At 52.1% G+C, this 22138-nt stretch overlaps 2 protein-coding genes across 2 annotated transcripts; one reads left to right on the forward strand and one right to left on the reverse strand.

Annotated features, from left to right (window-relative positions):
- Positions 1–1473: 1473 nt before the first annotated feature.
- Triagg1_7638 (uncharacterized protein) lies at positions 1474–3162 on the reverse strand (the record flags this gene model as incomplete). Its single annotated transcript, XM_062902396.1, has 2 exons — positions 1474–2996; positions 3063–3162. The coding sequence occupies 2 exons, from the start codon at positions 3160–3162 to the stop codon at positions 1474–1476; spliced, it is 1623 nt and encodes a 540-aa protein (XP_062753463.1).
- A 1625-nt stretch (positions 3163–4787) lies between these two features.
- Triagg1_7639 (uncharacterized protein) lies at positions 4788–5798 on the forward strand (the record flags this gene model as incomplete). Its single annotated transcript, XM_062902397.1, has 3 exons — positions 4788–5037; positions 5112–5231; positions 5329–5798. 3 exons carry the CDS (start codon positions 4788–4790, stop codon positions 5796–5798), a joined length of 840 nt encoding a protein of 279 aa, XP_062753464.1.
- Positions 5799–22138: the final 16340 nt, after the last annotated feature.

Consider the following 22138-nt stretch of genomic DNA (forward strand, 5'->3'; position numbering starts at 1 on the left):
TCTAGCTCCAGAAACAGCACAGCTTCGTGCTAAAGCTTCCCCCCTCCAGCTACAATTCAAACGAGCCCAAGCGCATCTCACCCCGAAATCAAACCACCCGATTCCGAAACCCCCGTAACCGATCCGTAGCCGCGAAAATCCGGAATAACCGCCCATTTCCTTTCCATTTCCATCTCCTTCTCTCTAGTCCTCCCCCTCCCCTCACGTTCTTGCTTGCTACCGGCTCATTCGGTTTCTGTGGAGTCGCAGTCGACTTTCCCAAATGCCGCCCGGCGTCTTGGGCGGCTCAAAAATCAGTCATTCTCTTCTTTTGTCCGTCCGCCCCCTTCACCGCCATGGGGGGAACAGACGGGAATGAGTCAATATGGGGTCAGTGCCAACGAACGGCCCTACTGTATGTACTTTGCAAAAATTTTCTCATTGCCCCAAAGCATCTTACGCGCATGCAGGTCGCGGGAAAAAAGATGGATTGCATGTTATCGACCTAGTTTCGTAAGTAGCACCGAGTAGAGAAGCAAAAAGCCGCTGTGCTGGCCAAGGGTATGTTATGCGAGCAGAGGTGCCGTACTCGGTACTTGCTGCCAGACGCAATCCTCAGCTCGGCCGCAGAGTACTGTGTACTGCAGATTTAATCGTTAGTCAAAGAATCAATTAATCGCAGAGCTTCACATGGAGAAAAAAACCCCCATGCTGCAGTTATTCCGCCATTCCATCACACATTGGCATGTCATTGGCACACAATCCTTCACGCGGCATAGGCAAATGAGCAAGAAAAAATTTTCATCAAGAATTTATTAATGTTTTTTAGCCAGGCTGTCCGTCTAAAAGACACCTTTTGTTTGGTAATAACCTTTTGTGACATATCTCGTAGAAAACAACACATTGTTTTAGAGAAAAAAAGACCCACGGGAGCTCCTCTTTTTGGCCTCCACTAAGCTTTTTCATCTTTTTGCTGCCTTCTTTTTTTTCGGTCTTCTGTAGACCCGCGCATGGGACTTCTTTTTTTGTCCCCGCTTCATGTCTTCGCTGGAAATAAGAGTAAAAAAAAAAAATTTTTCCCTGACCAAGGTCGCCCCTGGAGACAACGCATCTTCCCGACCCACTAGAATACACTCGGTTGAAACAGCAAAAAAAAAAAATTCGTGAGCCCCTTGAGAGCCACTGAGAACAAATCGAAAGCTCAGGCCATGGTATCATATGAAAAGCAACGCCACGTAAAGTGCGAATGAGTTTTTGTTTTGAAGTGTCTCAACCAGACATTATGAGACCAAAGATGTAACAAGAGAAGAAGAATGTAAAGGAAAAGTAAGGTTATGTCGCTTTAGTCATGACGTAGTTCCGTTTCGCCTGTGCAGCCCATGTTGCTGCCATGATGATGTGAAATCGAAACCCCAAACGCCATATAAATGTGATGTACACGGCCAAAGGCATATATAAAATGATTAAGCCTTGCCTAAAGGTCGTCATGTTCGTCTACCAGCCCTTGGAGTGGTAGCCATTGAATGCCTCCTTGGTGAAGTACTGGTTCCAGCTGCTCGCGTTGACATCCTCGGCCTGCTTCAGGCACGGCCTCTCTGGGTACTGCTTCAGGTTGGCGACATCGTGTGATGTGTGTCGACGCTTGAGGACAGCATTGGCCGTTGACGACTTCTGCTGTCGCTCCCAGAGAAGGTGGCGTCGGAGAGACTCGGTGAGCTCAGTGGCGAGCATGTTGCGGCGGGTTGTTCGTGGAGAGAGAGCAGCTTGGGCATGTACGTGGTTGGCGGTGGCGGCAATGGGCTGGGCGCTGGATCGAGGAATCTCATTGATAGGCTTCAATGTTGTCGACTGGCGCATGCCCTTCATCATAAGAGGGCCATCGTCGGAGTCGTTGGGCGAGGCAGCCAGTGACGATCCGTTCATGAGAGACCGCGACCTGGAGAGAGCAGAGGTGGATTGAGAGGCCTGGTTGCCAAGGCTCACGGCGCGGTCGTTCTGGGCAAGCATCAAGGTGATGAGCGATGGTCGGGAGGTCAGGTTGACCTTGGACTCGACACGCTGGAAGAACTTCTCATCGACGCTGGGCTTTCCGCTCTCGTCGATGGAGTCCTCCCAGTCGGAGGAGTCGTCATCGTCATCAATGGCACTCTCATCAATGTACTCACCCTCGGTGTCGGAGTCAATGGCAGACTCGGCATCGAGGTGGTGAGTGATGTTGTTGGTGCTGAAGGAAGTCTGCTTGGCCGCAGGACCACTGGCGAGTGAGCTCTCCTGGGAGGAGGAGTCGCCAATCTGGAACATGGGCTTCTTGGAAGCCAAGACTGACTTTCGAGTCTCAACGCTCTGGCCGGCGTCACTTGAGGAGCATGAAGCTCCGAGGGCAAACCTGGCAGGTTGCTTCTTTGACTGGACGGGCTTGTGGGCTGGTGATGAGCTGGGCTCGGGGATGCAGTCGTCGATGGAGGCGGTAGGCATGGGGGGAGCTTGGAAGACGGGAATGCCGGAGATGTCCTTGGGAGAAGAGGATTCCATCTCGGCAGATGCTAGTGAGACCTCAGAGGGCTGTTCGGAGAAGCGGGACTCGGTCGTGGTGGATCCAGATCGGGTGATGGACTCGACTGGCTTGCTTAGGGGAGAGGTTTGTGTGGGAGCGGAAAGGGGAGCCTTGTCCTTGACAATGGAGACGACCATCTTCTCAAAGTCGTCGGAGCTGATGTGGCGATCCCGGCGGCTAGCGGAAGAGTCCAGTCGTCGTATCCTGGGGCGGATCTCGAGGGGAGCTGAGACGGAAGTGAATTCGGGAGTGTCCTCGTCCGCGAGGGAGTCGACACTGCCAGAGAGCTGAGGAAGCTCGGGAAGCCGGGCCTCTGAGGGGATGGCTCTGGGGGCAGTCTTGGTAGACTGGACTGTTGATGATCTGTGGGCGTTGTCGATGAGCTGTTCCCGTTGCCAGAGTCTCCAGCTCAGGTTCTCCAATCTGCGGCCTTGTTCAACTGAATCTGCGCAGCGAGAGAAGACTAAACCACAGAGTGTTAGTGTTGGTTCACGGCTGCCTCTTCCCATTCTGATCGCCAAGTCCTTACCTGTCCACATAGAATACAGGTTGGCAGGGTTTCCGGTGTCGACCTTGTGGATGACGTTGGCATCCACTGTTAACACGTGTGTATCTAGGCGGTAGGGCATCGCTGCCGGGTGAAGATGCTCGAGAGTGTCGAGCGTTGGATCCACGATGATGGGTGAGGTTGGGTTGTTGCGGGTGGTGCAAAACAGGTGTCGCTGGTCAAATTGCCCGGTGATCAAGTCTGGACTCTGGCAATTACCAAATATCCAATCGTCTCCGGAAGTGTAGTGCAGTCAATCGACGTTGAGGAATCGACCCGTGGTGAGAGCAAAGGCCGAATGCGTATGGATTATATGGGGTCGTCGATGAGGGGGCGGTGCGGGTGAGTCGAGCGGCGTCGGATTCGGAGAGGTGATTTGGGCTCGAGAGAAGGGAAAGGTGATGGAGTAGAGAATGAGGCCCTTGAAGTATGTTGATGTCGTTGTATGGGTATGCGGAGAATGGAGAATAGAACCAAGAGGTCGTCGAGAAGCTGGGGAACAAGATCTAGTTATTAACAAGTAGGGTGTATCTTTGCTTTGGGCCATGACAGGTTTTAAGAAGAGGTGGATTGGGGGGAGTGAAGACGACGTACCGCCTTCACGCAAGGGCAGGCACCACGCCCCCCCCCCCCCCCCCCCCGGGGGTGTGGAAGTGGGGGGTGGGAGGAGCAATGGAGGGGAGGGGGACGGTACCTTGGCCGTTGTACAGTACAGGTACGGAGGTACGGAGGTACGTACCGCGACCCCGGTTGGGAGCACGGAGGTGCCGCCAGGTGGGCAATTGGGATGAATTTGGCGCTAAGGGTGGGCGTCGCTGTGGGGGCCCTCGCCAGACGAAGAGGAAAAGGACTGATTCCAGGGCAAAAAGCGCTGGCGGCAGGGGTCTCAGCACCAGAGATGCCAGAAGGGGGACGAGGGAAAACCTGTGCGCTGGTTCGGAGAGGTGCCGCCGCCTCCCCGGAGAGATTAGCGCGCACGACCAGTCATACTGGCCTTTCCCCAAAGAGGCATCACTCGCGCCCAGTGGTATTTAAAAGGTGCCCAGACAAGATTAGCGTTTACCTTTACTTCTAGTACAATTCAGGAACTGTCCATCTGCGCCGTTCTCAGCTCTGAAGCCCTGCCATCCCAGCACGACGTTCGGCCCTGTCGCGACGGAGACAATCATGTGACGGTCCCCCTTCGAGAGATCCGTTTTAGCAGAGGAAAGATGCTTTGCCCCAAAGCGTCTGGATATTCCCCTTTTCATACTAGACAAAGCCCGGTCCGACAGCGCTGTGCTTCAACAGGTAGCTATCGGCCAAAGAGGGAGTCTGGAAATTGCAATTCCCGTCACGCGGTGCACTTTTCTTCTTTTTTCCTCCTCTCGCTGCCTCTCAGCGATTTTTCTCGCCCCCGCAAACGGTCCAAGCGCTGCGCTGCGCTGCGTTCGCCATGCGGCCCCGAGAAACGGTTCTAGAGCCTCCGTTTGGCCTCCCTAATTGACGGATGCCGAATCCGTACAAACACCACAGAACAGTTGCAGTTCAGTTGAACAGGGCAGATTTCACTTTTGCTCTTCTGCCCTGGCGGCTTTCGGGTTGGTGGCTGGCTTCCGCGAGATGCGCATTCGGCATTCGGGCGGCTTCAGGCTCAAAGAGTCATGGCACGTTCGCTTGCACAGGCGTGTGACGGACAATTGAGATGGACAGAGGCGAGATTGTCCAATGCTGAGCTCAATTCACGGCTTAACCGCCATTACTTGTGCTGTGCGCATCTTCTCTCAGAAGGGCCCCAAGCTAGGCCATGGAGATGGCATCAATCAAGGGCCAATCCACGGTCGCGCAATTGGACCGACGGCTATTCAAAGGGTCCCCCCCTCTTCGCAGCCGCTCGGCGAATTGAAGAGGTGCTACGAGTGCAAGTACGTACAGCCTACGAGTAGTGCAGGCACTGAGCAGCGTGAAATGAGAGTGAGTGAGTGAGCTGCTGAGCCGCCGTGGATGTGACGTGCCCTGACTGGGGGGCCGGGGGCTCTGACACTGGTCCAGCACACTGGCCAGGTGACCCAGCCCTGTACCGAATCGCTGCTGTCTTTGGTGATCACAAACATCGAGGGCAGGCCGCCAGACAAGGCCTTTGCCTGTTCCCTGCCCTTCCCTCGCCTCTTGGTGAGGAAAAATAAGAAACGGCCCGGATGGAGGCGCTTGGTGCTGATTGACGGCGGCTGAGGCTTGCCGCTGCCCTTCATCTGCTGCGCCTGACCAGCGCAATTGCTCGACGATCATGGGGTAAAGGCGGCCGGACGACGCAGAGCCTCGCAGGCTGCAAACCTCGAGGCCCGGAGGGGTGACATTGAGGCCTTGCTCGCCCAGTCCCTCGGCGCCAGCGCACCAGCGAGTGTCTGCGACAGTCGGGTCACCTGTCCCTCGCCTTCTGGAGGGGGTTTGATATGGACATGGACCGGATCATTGCACTGGTACGGAGTACTGGTATCGTATCAGTCCTCTCCCCTCGGGGGGGAGTGGGAGTGGGAGAGGGAGAGAGCCAAAGCCAATGCTCTGCAGGGTCCTCCCGACCCGCCCCCATTGGGTCACCAGGACACCCGTCCAGAGCAGAAACAAGCTGCAAGCACCCAGAGCTTGCCAACGCATAGCTCTCCGCCGCATGACCTCAAAGACTTTTCCTTGGTCCACGGGCTATTGCTTTTTTTTGTTTTTGCTGCTTCCCATTCATGAAACAGACCAACGAATGCTCACGGGTGCAGCATCCTTTGTGGCTTTTGTGGCCAATGACTTGCCGCAACCGCCCATGTTGGCTGTGTCGCAGGCTCGTACTCCGTACTGATGATTTGCTTTTGCTTTCTTTTCTTTTGTTCTGTGCTATTTATGATGTTGATGTTACGCCACGAAAACTGCCTGTACGTGTGTACCTGCTCGTCTCGTAGTAGGTGCATGGACGAAGGGGAGAGCAGAGGAGCAGAGGGGACGAAAACCACGCAGGCCAATCAACGCCGCCCAAGATGGCATCGCCACAACGTCCAAGCGTTCCCTCTTCAATTGAACCGGACATCAGGAGTCCAAAGGCAGGCAGGCAGCAGCATTATTCTTCTCCTTTTTTTTTTCCCCACGGGGTTATTATAGTAGGGTCTCGTAGTGAGACTTTTTTTCGGTCTTGCTCTCTCAAGAATGCGGAGTATTAGTGGCAAGAGAGTAAGAAGTAAGAGTAACACTCGTACCATTCAAAGAGGCTTCTCGGCCCTCAAGTCACGATGCTAGGCCGCTTTGTAACATTGGCTGGAAATTAGCCCTGGCTGAAAAGCGCCCATGCCTTGGTCGCTATTTTGCCTGTAGCATTACTAGACTTCCCTGCTAAGGCCTAGAACTGCGAGAACTAGCGGTACCAGCATTGCTCCCAAATATTCGGGCCCGCGGAAGCTCCCCGACCTACGAGCAACGATTTAGCTCCTCAGGTCAAGGTCGCGAGAATCCGGGCGTGTGGAAATTGGACAGGACCGGCAACCCGGATCGAGATATTGCAATTAAACAAAAGAAATCAATCAATCGCCGCCTGTCAAAAATTCAAATCTCTTTGCCTTTTACACGGGGGAGGGGCGGGCAATGCAAATCAAGCAGCAAATTTCCTCCGGCTTTTCCTCTCTCTTTTCTTCCTCCGCCCTCCCCGCCTACGGAGCCCTCGTCTGCATTATGCGCGATGAAGCCCGTGCTTTTTTTCTTTTCTTTTTTTTTCCTTCTTCTTCCTTTCCTCTTGTTCCCTGTTTTGGCCCTGCGAGGCTCCGTTTCCTGCACACTTGCGGACCTTGTCAGCGGAAAATGCAGGCAAGCTGAGCCAGAGCCAGAGCCACAACACGCCCAGATGTAACGCCGCGTCTCTCCCCCCCCCCCGTTTTACACGTCTCACCGCTCGGGCTTTTCCCGACCGTTGATGCGTTAACCTTGTTTAATGCTGGTTCCCAAACGAGTGCCGGCATTGCAGTAAGCGTTTTGTTGTTAGCGGCAGCGAGCAATGGCGACACGATTGCCCTGAACGGGGGTCACTGAGGGCCATTTGGGGCAGGATGCCGCTAGATTATCTTCCGACGTGGGAAGAATTTCCCATGAAGAAGAGAGTTGAATGTAACGTGTCCGGCGTCTGGGGTCTAGCGAAACGGTCAAGGCCGCCTTATCGACAAGGCCGGAAACGTGCCTATCAGTTCCATTTCTTTCACAGAGCTCGAGGCCCGCTTTGGAAGAAACCTGGAGCTTTTGTTATCGCCGGTTCATTACCTAACGACAAGATTGCTTGTGTTCCATCTCTCGATTCGACCGCCCAGGTAAGTTGTTGTTCATCCCCGTCGGAGTGGCCCGGGGTGGGGAGCGGGGGGGGGCGGCAAAACGGTTCATGCTGTCTCTCCTTTGCTTGAAAATTAAACTGCTGCAAAACGGTTGATCGAAATAACTGGGATGTAAATGAAAACAAGGCAAATAAAACATGATGAAATAAATTCAAGCGGCAAGTAATTACCTGCACCTGTAAAGAGGCGCAAAAGTTGACTTGTCGCAAACAATAGCTGAATTAACCTGTTTTAAGTCGACGCCTCATTTCTTTTTCTTTTTTTCCTTTTTTTTGTCTTCGTTTTTCTATTGTCCCAAGTAGCATTGAACGCCGCGAGTACGTAAAAACGGCGCATGAATAATAACAACCATGCAAGAAAAAGACCCCCGGCAAGCCCAGCTGCGAGCCCAAAGACACGGCACTGGAAAGCCGGGGGCCACGATGGCATGTTGATGCGGCACGATGTTTCAGCTCCGGTGGCATTGATTTCGTTTCTTTCCTTCTTTTTTCCTCCTTTGATTCCTTGATCCTCAGCTTTCCCCCGCGTCTGGGGATAACGCACGCTCGCCTCGAGAATATGCAACGGGGAGCCCGGGACGTTACGGAGAACCTGGCAGCTTTTGTTGCTAGTCTACGCTTTTATCTCGTTAGGTACTTGTTATAGCTGCGAAATGCAACGGCAACGGATGCCATTGGGTCGTCTATTCTATCCCAAATATTGCGCGATGCAGGGAGGGGCGCCATCCGGGAAGGGGGTTTATTCTTGTCTCCAAACAACTCGCAGCCTTTTTTAGCAAAACAAACGGCGCCCACGGTAGCGGATCGGGATATGCGTGTCTCAAAGGCCAGAGGCGATATTACTGTAGGGCTTGCAGAAGGCAGAGGAGCTTGCAAGGCCCTTGTTCAGCCACTTGAAGCTCCCGTGACTGGCGGCCCTGCCTTGTCAGCCCATCGTGAATTGGTAAATCAACCAATTACCGCCGTTCTGGCAATCCTGACAAAGCAAATTTCCATTTCAGCTCGGGGAAAATTCCCAAAGCCAGCTCGATCTTTCCGGGCTTTCGTATATTGCAGCCAATGAGTAGCTGTAGAAGCGGCCGCAGCAGGTTTTAATAGCCAAAGGCACCGCCTACCTATAGTACTTGAGCGGAAATTGTTTACTCGCCATTTTTTTTTTTTTTTGGCTTCTTTCCCGTCTATTCAAACGGCTTCATTTCCAAAGGGGGCACTCTGCTTTTTCCCGCGTCATGTGTTGTAAAAAGAAAAAAAAAAAAACTCAACCAACCGCGGCCCTGCTTTCTTCTGATCCAGCTGTCAAACCAATAACCTCCGCACACACACAACTTCACTCGGCCCATGAGAGGAAACGACGCCGTTCCCTCCCCACACCCCCCTGCCTTGAGCTTCACTTGTGACAAGAGACCCTCCTGATTCGCTTGATTCCGGCGGGCAGCCGAATCGGGGCAGACAACAAACCAGTGCCCACACACGCTCTGCGAAAATGCGCAACCCGGCAGCCGGTCCGGAGACCCCTAGCGTGGTCCTGCTGTCGCGCCCTAGCGCTTCTTCCCGTTGGGGCCATGAGATCAATGTGAATCAGCAGGAGGAATTTGGGTGTGTGTGTGTGTGTGTGTGAGAGAGAGAGAGAGAGAAGAGTCCCGAGGAGTGTGATGCGATGCCAAGTGCAAACCCCCAAGCGGGCTAGTTTCGCGATGGGAGGAGGTGGTGGTGACGGCTCAAGTGCACCAGCAGGCACAGCTCCTTACAGATGCGAGCGAATGAAGGCGGCCATCACATATTGCATATGGAGAATACTGATGCAAGGCATGATGAATGTTGGCAACCCGTGAGCGGGGCTGCGGACCCTCTGCTGCTCTGTTTACATGTGAAATCCTCCTCGGGACCGTTTTTTTGTTTTCTAAGTCGGCGTATAATTTGGTGTTTTTTCGGCAATGTAATGCGGGAAATCCTCCGTCTCATGTGCCATGCGTGTACTTGGAAGCATGTCAAAGGGCTATCCGCGGCGATGAATAATAAGTCGTAGAATGGTTGCCCTTCCAAGACAAGTTTGGTCCATGCCCCTTGAACCTTGACTGAACAACTGACACCAGCTCCGGTCAGCTAAATTATGCTAAAAACTAGGCGTCCGCACCGATCAGCCGAAAGCCTCAATCACTTTTACTGCGACCCGCCAGATTCCCCCCGTGAGCTGGGCACGATCGCGGGCGGCCCAACCTGGGTCTGTCATATATGATAGAGCGGGCGAGATGATACACCCAATTTACCAAGGGCACACTACCACCACAGCCCCGGCGGATGGCGTGTTTCCTCCTTGCGTGTGCAGAAACAAAAGGCGTATAAGGGAATAAGCAAAAAAAAAAAAAGAAGGAAGGAAGGAAAGAAAGGGAATGCATGTGGCCGCCGGAATCATCTCCCGGCACAGCTTAGGCGCGTGAGGCTGAATCAGGCGGTGATGCAAAGGGAGCTTGTTGCATGTCATGCAATATATTCGAAGGATTGGGCTAGTCAATGCCGCTTCTACGCCGTATATGCAAGCCCGAAGTGCACATGTGTGCTTCGTCACCTTACTGCTAGGTATGAGTTGAGAAAGTTGATTGTTTCCTCGAGAGAAGATGGCCTTTCCTCTTTTGGAAGTATGTTTGTTTCTTTTCTCAGGCTCCCCCTCGAAAGCAAGGGAGTCTTGTATCTCAGAAACGATATCACATATCAGCGTAGCAAAATCAAGAAAAAGAAAAGAGAAAAAAAGGGGGTTGCAGGACGGAGCTCCTGGGGGAAAAAAAAGAAGAAAAAACTCTTTTTCGCCTCAATCTGTTTTGCACAGATTGGTCCCGTGATGTATATTGCTTTTGTCTCGTCTTGTTACCACTTTGTCCCGCGGCTGCGATTCTCAGTCCCGCGGGCCCTGAGCCCGTCTGGCACAGGCATTGCGCTAGCGAATTGGTCTCGGGATTTTCATACCAAACAGTCTCATCGCCGCAGGGTCTCTCGTCAAGAGAAAAAAAAAAGTATAATGGCAACTGAGACAATTGGTTGAATTCTTGCAGGCGTCATGTGATTTACAGCGAGCCCCTTTTGCTTGTTGGGCTTGACGTGGAGGATGGTTTAGATGGCGATCCGGCATGTGTTGGCGGAGAACGGAGAGCTTGCCGGGCCGGAGCATCACAACCGAGCGTGTGTTGGTCGACACACCCTAGACCTGAACAACCAAATAGGTAATTTGTACACGGCGGGCAAGACATCCCTTTGTACTATACTTGAAAGTATGATTTTGTTTTGTTGTTTTTTATTTTATCTGGTAATATGACTCAGTGGTTTGTGGCGCTATTCTGCTCCCTTGACTCCAGTGCGCCAGCTCCCAACCACGTTTGAAATGCTTGCAGCGCTGATGCTGACGTGGATTACATGCGCGCTATTGCATGTATCCAAACGATTGGGCTCCATGAAACAAGATTCTTTCCCCCGATGCCAAGGAAAGCTGATGCCGCTGCGTATCGACGAATAGCAACTGAAAGCGTGCATAATGCCTAAAATAGCCCATTGCAAACCGTCGTGTTGTTGGGATCCTGCATATGCTGCGATCGTGCTGTTGGTCCGTCGCAGCCACCAACTTACACCACAATGCGAGGGCGGTGGATCGCCATTGACCAGTCATTAAGCCAACCCCAAACAAGAGGACGCTGACGTCCCCAGTATTCTATACTAGGGAAAACACAAAACCTGCTTTTGAATGCCCTGTCATATCTGATATCGTTGTCTCTACCGCATCTAATCACGCTACGTGCGATGAGGCTGAAGGGCAGTCAATGGCTTTGGGGCACATCTTCCGCCCTCGAGAAACCAGCCGAACGAGGACATTTGACTCAGATTTTGGGTGAAAAAGCAACGCGCGCACTGACGCAGTGGCTATTTGGCCGATGAGAGGCCACGCTCCTGTTTAGGCACATTCCTGCCCTTGTGCCTGGGGGGAAACAATGCATTCGGATCGCCAAGCCTGGGGTGCGTTATTCCCGTGTTCCTCGCTGGCAGGGAGCTCCTTTGTGATGAGCTGAAAAAGCCATGCCAAAGGCGTACGCGTACGTGGTGTAAAGACGGATATGGCATGATGCTATATACGGATGTATTCTAGCACAGTCACGACATAATTCGAAATGGAAAGTAATTTTTCCGTGGTGAAGCAAAGCAGGATGGGCAACCCAGCCACCCCTGATTGATACCTATCGAGTGCCTGAGTGCCGATAAGCGAGAGACGACCTCCAGATCGTATGGCGGGGCGCATGCATGTATCCTAGGGGTGGCGATGACTTGCTAAGTGACACAGGCTTGAGGGGAATTGAAACAGCATGGAGCAATAATTGAGAGGATGTGTGGGGGAGATGGAAAAGGAGAATACACTGACTTTGTCAAAAGTGATTTATTTATTTTATTTTAATTTATCATTTCCATTTTGTTGATGGGGTTTCTTTTCGTTAGGGGCAGTGCTTGCGTGTGCATTGATGAAAGCGTCCACTGATAATAGCATGCGGCGAACTATCAAAAAGGCAATTACGGCGACAAGGCGCATTGACTTTTGGAGACTCGGTCCTTTTTACTTCTAGATCTTGACAAATATGATTTTTATTTAAATTGGGTTGATTTATTATTTCAATTTTTTATCAATGTATTGTATTTGTATTTCACCGCACCAGTCCCTGAAGATCACGAGGCTTAGATGTCAAATAACACTGGGTATTTGGAACAGCTAGCTGTCACATGACTCCCGCAACTGGACGCAGTGGATATCCCGTTCTCGGAAAATCAATTGTCTAGAACGTGGTCCCCTCCATTGATCAACTGCATTGAAGTTGCCGCCGAGTAATGCATCGACAACTCACGTGAAGCCGCCGTGACAACTATTTCGCACCTATACGCTGGCCAAGACGGAAAAAAAGGAGCGCTGACAATGGTCCATCAAAGCCGCACTTGACGCCTGTCTAGCGCAGTTGCAGTTGGGCCAATCCAGGGTAAACCGTAAGCTGATCGGCGGTCGAGAACTCCAGCGTTGCCCTGTAAACAGCCAGTTCTGGAGCTGCGGCTCAAGCATCGCAGATCAATTGGCGGGGAAGCTGGTGGCGATATGGAGCACGATCCCTTGCTCTTTGATTCACTTGCTGGGCATTAGGAAGGTCATTTGTTGCCACTGAATCTAGCAGAATGGCAGGTTACTCCGTATTCGCATAATCAAGTGCTGTCTCGATGTCGGGCCGGGGTCATCCTGGAGAGAGGAGAGAGGGAGAGCCGAGGCTCGTTTCCGGCATGGCGCGCTCACGATAGTTTTGCCAACGACACATGCCATCCGATAAGACGAAGGTCGGAATCAGCAGACTATCTGGCTTTTGCCATCCCCCATTCCCCATCTCGTGCAATCGAACTACCGCCGCCCCCGCGGGGTCAAACGAGACCTATTTTCCATTTAGGCACGCTCCTGACACGCCAGATTTCTTTCGCCCGCCTAGGCTAGAGGTCTATTCCTCTGACCCGGATTGCCTTATTCAGGCACATGTCATGTTCTGATGGAGAAAGCCTTTTCTCTGCTGCGGATTGGTGATGACTCAAGGCTCCAAGTGGAACGCGGACACGGCATGAAGTCAAGTGACGGCTGACTAAGGAGGCGAGCACCGTATTCTGCGGTTGAATGGAGCAGGCACATGACATGCGCGGAATGCCTTACTAAGGCAACAACTTGGTTGAAGCTGTCAAGTTCTGGCAGGTACCATTTGGCGGGTACGTTACTCCATACGGTACTTGGTCTGTGTACTCGTACGAGGACACACGAGATTGTATTACCTAAGGCACTAACCTACAGCATTATATCCAATTATTATGGATTTATTAATTATTTTTCCTCTTTGTTAGCGGAATTGGCCTCCCTGGAGGGGCAGCGCGTGGCGGCGAACTCCTTGGAAGGGGTTTAGCTGCCCAAAAGGGCAATCTAAGCGCTTGGCCGGTATTGACCGAAAAGACAAAGGACTGGACTTTGATATGCCCGTCCACCAGACTATCGGTTGATCGTGAGCATTTAGCAGAGCCTGGGTGGGGGAGGGCAAGTAGCTGTACAGCAGCCGTGCACGCTTCGTCCAGCCACCGCTGCGTCTTTGCTACAGTACCGGCGAGCTGCTATCTATCCAGCCCATTTCGCATGTGCAACACAGAAGGACATGAGAACGAGCGGGCGAATTACTGCAAACATGATTCTTACGGCCGGTGGCTTGCTTTGAACAGGGCCCTTAAGCGCAAGCAGAAGTGCCTCAAGGGAATTGAGCGAAAAGCGGGGAGGTTCGCCAGGAACTTCTTCAACGTTCTTCTGGAACATGGAACATGCAGGGCGGTTTCTTCAGCCTGGCCAAGGGGGGGAATGCATCGGACCGCCTTTTTCTCCCATTCTTGCACCTGCGTGTGTGTTAGTACGAGTACTCGTACATTCACTCACTCACTCACTCGCATATGCGTGCGAATGACACGCCGGTTTCTTGGGAACGTCCAATCTTAGCTCGGCCGCAACCCCATGACTCGAGGTTCGAAACAGCTCTTCATCAAAAAAGTCAAAGCTGGGCATAATTTCCTTCTAGAAGCCCGCACTAGTTGGCCGACGATCCCCTTGACTGTGTCAAGAATTGTGTCTGCCTAACAGAGAGGGGTCTCGCGTTTGAGGGTATTTTTTTTCTTCTCTTCGGCCCCGCAGCCGGAGTAGCGCATCAACAAGTTGGAGTGAGGCTACTGAGCTTCACGCGCGCCGTTTATTGGCCCTTGGATCCAAGCCTTGTGGTTCTTTTCGATGGACATGCAGGGGACCCCCCCTGCGGTGCTAGACAATGACCAGGCCCGAGCAATCAACCGAGTGAAAACCGAAGCCGCGATTCATTGCATGGGCACGTTTTGCCGTTGCTGGACGGAGGGAAATACGGTCAAACTGGCGGAGAGGAGGTTGAAAGGTACATCCAATATGTTGTTACTTGCTGCATGTACAAGTATTGTATCCGTGCTGCTCACCGTTTGCATGCTCACCCCCCCCCGTCTCGACTCGTTTTTCATGCGCTGCCGGTCCTCTGTCCGAGTTCTTGGGATGGGGGAAGCAAAATTGAAGCCCACATGTTCTGCGCCACACGGGGCATGTCAACGCCGCCACCCGTGTCATCCCGATAGTCCGACTGGATCCGACGACGCAATAAGAGGAGAAGCCCAGCTTGTGGATAGCCTCACTGTGCGTTCTTTGCATGTATAGAGCATTTTCTTGTATTTTCCCATCGTCCCAATGAACCGCCCCCCGTCATGTGGGCACGATGCGTAAAACAAGAGCCTGCAAAGAAAGAGAAAAAAAGGCTGAAATGGAGACGGGGACTGGGTCCCAGCCAGCATAACGGACAATTACAATTTCGCATGTGTCTGGCTACGGGGAAATGGGGCCCGGGAGGGAATTCCGGGACGAGGCTTCACGAACTGGACGTGGAGCCCATCGCTTGGAGGGCTGTAGCAGTAGGTAACAATGGAGAACCGGTAAAAGTGGTTTTTTTGGTTTGTACTGTATTTTGGCTTTTCTCACTCAATTCTTGGTGTCTTGTTTCTTGGCTTGGAGCCCATCGCCAACCTCGGGGAACTGCCGCATTATGCCAAGTTTCTGCCACCGCCGGCTCTTGATAGAGACAGTACGTGTGCGAGTGAGTACATGCACCTTCGTATTACCCACAAACGGGGGACCGGCTCCGCAAGCTATATCAAGCAAAGACCTTTTCTCTCGCTTCATCCACTCGTCGGTGGACGAATCCGGGTCTCCATCTGGACCTTGGTTATTTCTGAGTGACTTTGACAGAGGTCACTTTTTGCTTCTTCTTTCTCCATCGCGCTGGAGCGGATCCCCGATGCCCACCCGCGGCTTTGTATCGAGAAAAAGGCATTGGCTGGAAAGGATAGGTATACGAAGAGGGCCCCGCGCTAACAAGGCGCTGGTGGAGAGCATGGAGTGCAAAATGGTGCAATTTTTCCTCGACTCCGTAATGAAGCTAACGAGGAATAAAATTTTGATTGTTTTTTTGACATGACTTGCGAAAAAACAAAATACAATAAAATAAAAAAGAATTCCTTCACCGACTAAGGAATTTATTTTTCTTTTTGCCAGATACAGTTCAACGTCCCAGGCACATGGAAAATCACACAATCAAAGCTCAAACCCGGGCTGGCTGACTGGCTCCCCCAACACCGGAATCTCTCTTCCCCTTTGTTCCACAGGTTGGAACGGAGACTGGCCCGCCCACTTCGGGCCTTTGTGCCCAAGTAGCTCCGGACAAACGCCGTTGAGGGAGCCGACCGTGTTGGACGAATGGCCAACTTGTTGAAATGCACCTTGTTTTTTTGCCTTGTCTTTGGGTGGCTGGCCGCCTTCAATCCAACGGGTAGAGAGAGCTCTGTCGTATATGCAGAATCACGCTGCGGAAAGATCCGGCAGTGCGTTAGAGTTGTTGGCCAGCGTGTATTGAAGTTAAAAATAACCTGGAGCCGTATCCTGGCGTGTGCTTGCAGCGGCAGATGCGTCTTTGTTGGGCCTTGCGAGTTCTCGCTGCGTGTGTCCACAGGCACATGCGTTACGTATTACCTGCTTGTACTTAGGCGATGGGGCCCAGCCAGGCTGAAGCGCTCTGTGCTCGTAGGGCTGGCATGCTCGTGGTTACGCGTGGCGAGGCATGTAAGTGCAGATGTCGCCAGTGGACGTGGACAAGGAAAAGCCCGCCTTGTGTGCAGTGCATGTCGCGCATCAAAGATTGAGATGCCCGCCTTACACGCGTGTGTTGGATACAAGGAAAAAAAAAACATTATGCATGTCTACGATGAGTCGAGTCAGCGGTCTCACTCGCTGCCCTGCCCTGCTCTCGATTGAAGGGAGTGAACACGGTTCATCTCTCTTGTCCATGAGACATCGCCACGCCAGTAACTTTGGGCGTGAAAGAATCATCGTGTTTCCCATGAAATTGAAGATGGATTGTGCTTTCCGGTGAACCATAACCCCGGGAATTTGGTGGCGGGATGAATAGGATTGTGAGGTTTTGGTGGTTTATTGTGGCATTTGTCGGGACGCTTCTCGATGAGTGGCAGGGCAGACATGTTTGTTGCATTTGATAGGTTGTCCATTGCCGTTGGTGGCAGTGAGAAAGGGAGATTTGAAAAGAAAAAAAGGAAAATAAAGAAAACGGAGATGAACGAATAAATTAAATAAAATAAAATTTAATTGTAATCGAACTGTATATTATTTCTATTATTATTCATCGTCCGTTGGTCGAGGCAACCACACATGTGTTATTAGCATTACCTTTCTTTCTTTTCTGCACTTCCCATCAAACATCCCGTCCAACAATAAGGCCGCCTCGCTGCCAATAAGGTTACAGCCGCCGCAGTTTCGATTCGCGGCTCCGCAAAGAGGCTGCGAAAAAGAGGCTTGGGAAGAGGCTTGACGGGCTGGCTAATGACAAGCCAAGCAGGTTTTGTTGGTTCGTCTTTGCAGCCCATTGTTTCCCTCTCTCCCCTATTCTACGGAGCAACAACGGTTCTGTGCCGCCATCCGCGTCATTCAATTGACAGACAGACAGCCCTCTCTTTTGTTTGCATCGTTTCCAATGCAGGGCAGGATCGAGACTTTGCGCCCCGAGCGTCTTGCATTGGCCTGACCTATTGATCTCCCGGCATCTCCCTTGCGCTATGCTGCTGCTACCAGGCACGATGCCAGGCCAGCAAGCGATGGATTAGCTGCTCTACAAGTATTCGTTGCTTTTTTTCTCGTTTCTGGCGATTGGCTCAGCTTGGCACCTCCTCGATGAGGAAGCCTTGAGGATTGGTCCCCGTCGCCTTGTCCGAGTGGTCTGAGAGGACATCATGATGACCCCCGTTTCGCCGTGCTGGGCTCCTGCGTCCAACCGCGGCAGTTCCAGCGGTTTGATACGGAACTGGCAGATGACTGCAAGCTGCATGATGGGGGCCAAAGGGCGAACGACAAACACCATGGCCCAAGGTACGTTTGTATTGGGTGGCAGACCACTTTCTTCTCTGTCTACATGTACACCAGCTAACGGGGGGGTTCTCTAGACGGGAAGTCGTCTGGCATGCGAGATGGGCTCTACGCTAATGTCGAGAGGCAAGTGTTGGCGATGGCATCGTCATGCCGTCAACGACTCAATCCTGTTCCAGAAACGGTTCGCCAGCCGGGACGGTGACTTTTTTTTTTTTTTTTTTTGCTTTTGCTGCCAAGGCAAGGCAAGGCAAGGCAAGGCAAGGCGAGGCAACGGAACGGCCTCAAAATCTTGATGTTTTCGGGGTCCGAACATGCGAGTTCTCATGTCATGCGTCGCTGCAGAAGCAGACACTCGTGATAAAGGCTCCATGGCCCATCTCCGTGCTCCAAAGGCTGGCATGGCACAGTGGCACAGCCTGACGGGACCGTCTCTTGTTTGCGTTGCTCGAACCGTCCATCAGAAATGCATCAAGTGACCTCGAGCTCCTACGTGGCCGCTGCAGGATGGCGCCCGCTCCGCCTTCCCCGCCCCTTATCATTTGATGTCGACAAAGTTGTCCGCCACTGCTTGCAAAATCCAGCCCCCAAGGGTTGGCCAGATGCATCTTCACCATGGCCCTCCTTGGGCTGTTTCATGACCCTTTTGAACATTTTGCTTCACCGATGGGACTTGGGGCTAGGACTTTGGCCAGCTCAGCGCCAGACACACCCCCGTGGGGAGGAGGATCGCCTGTCAGATGATGACTGAGACGAGAGAGCCTTGACGATGAGCGGCCTGTGACAAAAAACAAAAAACAAATCCAAATCCAAATCCAAATCCAAAAGGAAGAAGCGTCAGTCGGGGTGCGCGGCTTGCTCGTGTCGTATCAGGACCGTCTGCTCTGCCTCGGGCGGATTCGCAGGCCGCAGATCCCGCGAGCAGGATGCGTTGATTGAGTGGCCAATTCGCCAGAGCTATTTCATACGTGCATACGCAAGTACATCAGTAGTTATTACCACTGCCTATATCGTATCCCGGGCGAATGGCGTGGGGAGCTTTTGACAGACACAAGAGAATTGGCAGTTTCACTCGATGATGAGCGTTCTCAAATCAACATTACGTTTGGCCATCATGACCATCAATCCTCTCTCGCAAAACTCTTGGCCCGTAGCCCCCATGTGGCCCGCGGAAGTGGCGCTTTCAAAATGTCTAACAAGGAGAGAAGAAAAAAAGGACCTGACACGACGCGACCGGGCCGCACCCGAGAGATCATCTGATCGAATTGAGTTGCTCTGCTTACATGTTATTCTCGCAGGGTCTTTGTGCCTGAGCTGATAGGCGGCGTCAAACTTGGGGGACCCTTGCAAACGTGCTTCTACTTTGGCCTTTTCTCTCTTGTTCTTGAGGGGGGGGTGGAATGTCATCGCTGGAACGAAACCAATGTCTTTCTTTTTTCGTCCAGACACGGGATGTTGTTTTTTTCTTGAGCATTTCATCTTAATCGACCCCCAGCCAAGGCAAATTTCTGCTCGTCACATTACATTGGTGACAAGCCCAATCAAAAAAAAAAAAAAGCACGCCATTTGTCGACGACTTTGCCGCGTGGGGGCTCCGCTTCCTGGTCGCCGATTGCTCGTTATTTTGGTGATTGCGCCTTGCCTGCTGAGCCTGATCTGACCAATTGGCGTTGGCGTCTCCCATGTTGCGACGGGATACGCGGGCTTCCCTTCTTCATCACCGAGGTCGCAGCTTCTAGCGGGTTTGATTTTGATGGGCTTGTGAGGGAATCTCGAGAGGCACGTGTAAGCCGGCGTAGAGCGAACTCCGGCATCGCCCGAGGGAGATTGAGCCTTTGGATGACTCTGTGTGTTGATGCATTGATGCTTCCATGACAGCATCTCCGAGGTATCAGACATCACCGCATGTAAATGATGGCAAGATTCATCCTTTCTTCTCTCGAGAATCAAGTATCCGAGGATGTGAAACGACAAGTTTCGGGTCGTGTTGGCAGCATCTGATCTTGCGCTGAGCCGAGCGCTGCTGAGAGTTGAAAGCGGCTGCAAGGATACACCATCTCAAACGGCACAGCATCAGGGGAATTTAGCTGAGAAGATACTACTCGTAATGAGAAATAATAATGAAAAAAAAATACAAAAAAGAACCCCCCAATTTAGTGTCACCGTCCATTTGTCACTCCATGAGATTTAATATCTTTTATTTTATCTATTTATTTCATTTTATGTTTATCTATATATGTATTTTCATTTACAAATTTCAATCTAGGCATCGGCATCAACCCAAGCTACTAGCCGGTCAAGCTGAGACTCTTCTTCCTCGGGTTACCCTCCCATCTATTCCTAGTAGAGGGTATCACACGGCAAGATTGGCTCCCTACAGAGCGTATACAGAGGGTGTACCATGATGAAATTGGCTTTCACATGGACAGAGACGGTTTTTCGAGCGCCGGCGTTGCTACTGGGTCAGGGTCGTCGGACAAAGCACGTAGCTCTTCCAACGCCCATTTTTATTTTATTCTTGTCCCCTCTGTTGAACCCCGTGGAGATTGGCCTTGGCTCCCGGGGGACGGCTGTTGGTGTGGTTGAACATGCCTAGAAGATCAACTCGTATTCATTTTGTGCCATGGGGGCACATTGACTGTGGTTGTAACCAGCCCTGTTGACCGAGCGTGCTGTCTGTGACTTGGCAGAGACTTTGCTGATAACGAACTCCCCAATGCCCCCTAGAGTTCATTTGACTCTTCTGAACATGGCTGAATCCCTGGGAAATCATCATGACTGCTTGATACTCGCCACTGTGAATAGTAGAGTTGATATCATGAACCGCCGTGAGCTGACGTCTCCTTTTGTCAGCTTGCAAAACACCACGTCAGTGGGATACGAAAAAGAAACTCTGACACAGACGCTATGCGAGTCTCACTGCAGTCTGCTCCAGCCTCATCGACCTTTCCCAGATGAGCTCATCACCGACTTGCTCATCAAGGAACCTCCCTGTATCTGTACGCACGCACGATTCTGTCGGCGAGTCGTTGCTGCTGCTGCTGCTGCGCTACCCTCCTCTCGCAATGATCATCCAACCCCTTTCGTTCTTAGAGGGGCTCAATGGAAGACGCGGGAGAGAGATGGGAATCTACTGGCCCGCGACTTTCTCCCCTCCTTTCCCTCTCCCGATGAATTGAGTATCCCGAGGGGGACAAGGAACGACCTTCCCTACACGGGTACCGACAGGTTGCCCCACGGGGAGATGCTGCAATGAGATCAACTCCATGCTGTTGTCACTCTTTTTGTGGAGTGTAAGCGGTACAAGTTGCTTTCTCATCCAACCAAAACCCGTCCATGAACCTGGGGGAGGGAAAGAAGTTTCACAGTCAACAAGAGCTGTTAAAGTCGCCGAGACGGGAAGCCGCTGTGAGAAAGGCAACTTGTTTGGTTCAACGGGAGGATGTACAAGCAAACAAAATCATACCCCTCCTCGTCTTTCTTACCCACAGGCAGAAGGATGAGCGAAATGAAAGCGTGTCACAGCGAGAGAAAAAAAAAAGGAGGCGCGGACCAGCCCATTTTCCCTCTCTCGAGATTTGATCATGTGGCCTTTGAATCCCCGAGGGCCATGTCAATTTTCTTTGTTCCTCCCATTCTCTAATCTCTCTGGGTTGGATTTCTCATATGCTGAATGGTGTCTGTGTCATTTATTACACACGGACGGGCTGAGGCTGGCTGGGGGGGCATCCGAGGCTGTGAATCATCTGCTGGAAGACAAGGCAAGACATTCTCATCTGTCTCTTCCTTGTCGAAAGACACCGATGGAAAGTTTAAGCGGGCAATTTTTTTTTTCTCTTTTTCTCTTTTTTTCTTTTTCTTTAAAAAAAAAAGCCTTCATTCCCTTTGCTGTATTTCGGCCCCCGGATTGGACTGGCTGGTGCTAGATCTTGTTCCTCGTGATGCTTGGATGACACTTGGCGAAGGAACAACAGGGAGAGACATTCTTTTCCCGTTCTAAAAGTAGACTCATCTTTCAACGCAGAGATCGGGTTCGAGACCCTTCAGCAGGGCTCGGGCGTTGAGCGAGTGACTGACCTGCTGCATACCGGGTGAGCATCGAAACAAAGAAGAAACAGAGCCACAACGGGTACACGCAACTTTCACACGACCTGCGCCAGCGTCGTACCGTTGGATCGCGGACCTACCGGGTACTTTTTCTCTCTCTCTCTCTCTCTCGTTTTTTTCTTTCATCTTTCTCGCAGAGCATTGACTCGGCCTCCACGCGATGGGCGGACAATCTTAGACCGGTTCGTGTCTCACATATGCCCTATCGGACCAGCCACTGCTTTTTCATCACACCGACTCTTTCAGAACTGCCGCCTCAGCTCGAACCCGAGAGTGAGCGTGACCCTGCTTTGTTTCTGATTTTTTCGGAGGGGGGGCGTGCTTTTTCATTCGGGTTCTCTGATTTTCGGCCCCGTCTTGGCGGTCTGTGCGACGGATGAGAAGAAAAGGGCTGGAGAGATGGTTGGGAGGAGGGGGGGGAGTGTGTCGTTTTCTTGCCCAGCTGCGCGCGCGCGTGTCTGTCCATCCCGTCTTTTATCGTTGGACACGAGAGAGTGTTGGTGTAAGCCGGCATCTGCGGTGTTACGGGACGGGTTGATCATGATGCGCTGAAAGGGAGGGGTGGTGATGGTTTCCGACCAATGGTTT

Source organism: Trichoderma aggressivum, assembly GCF_033847375.1.
Source record: "Trichoderma aggressivum f. europaeum strain CBS 100526 chromosome Unknown scaffold_034, whole genome shotgun sequence".
Lineage (NCBI taxonomy): Eukaryota > Fungi > Ascomycota > Sordariomycetes > Hypocreales > Hypocreaceae > Trichoderma > Trichoderma aggressivum.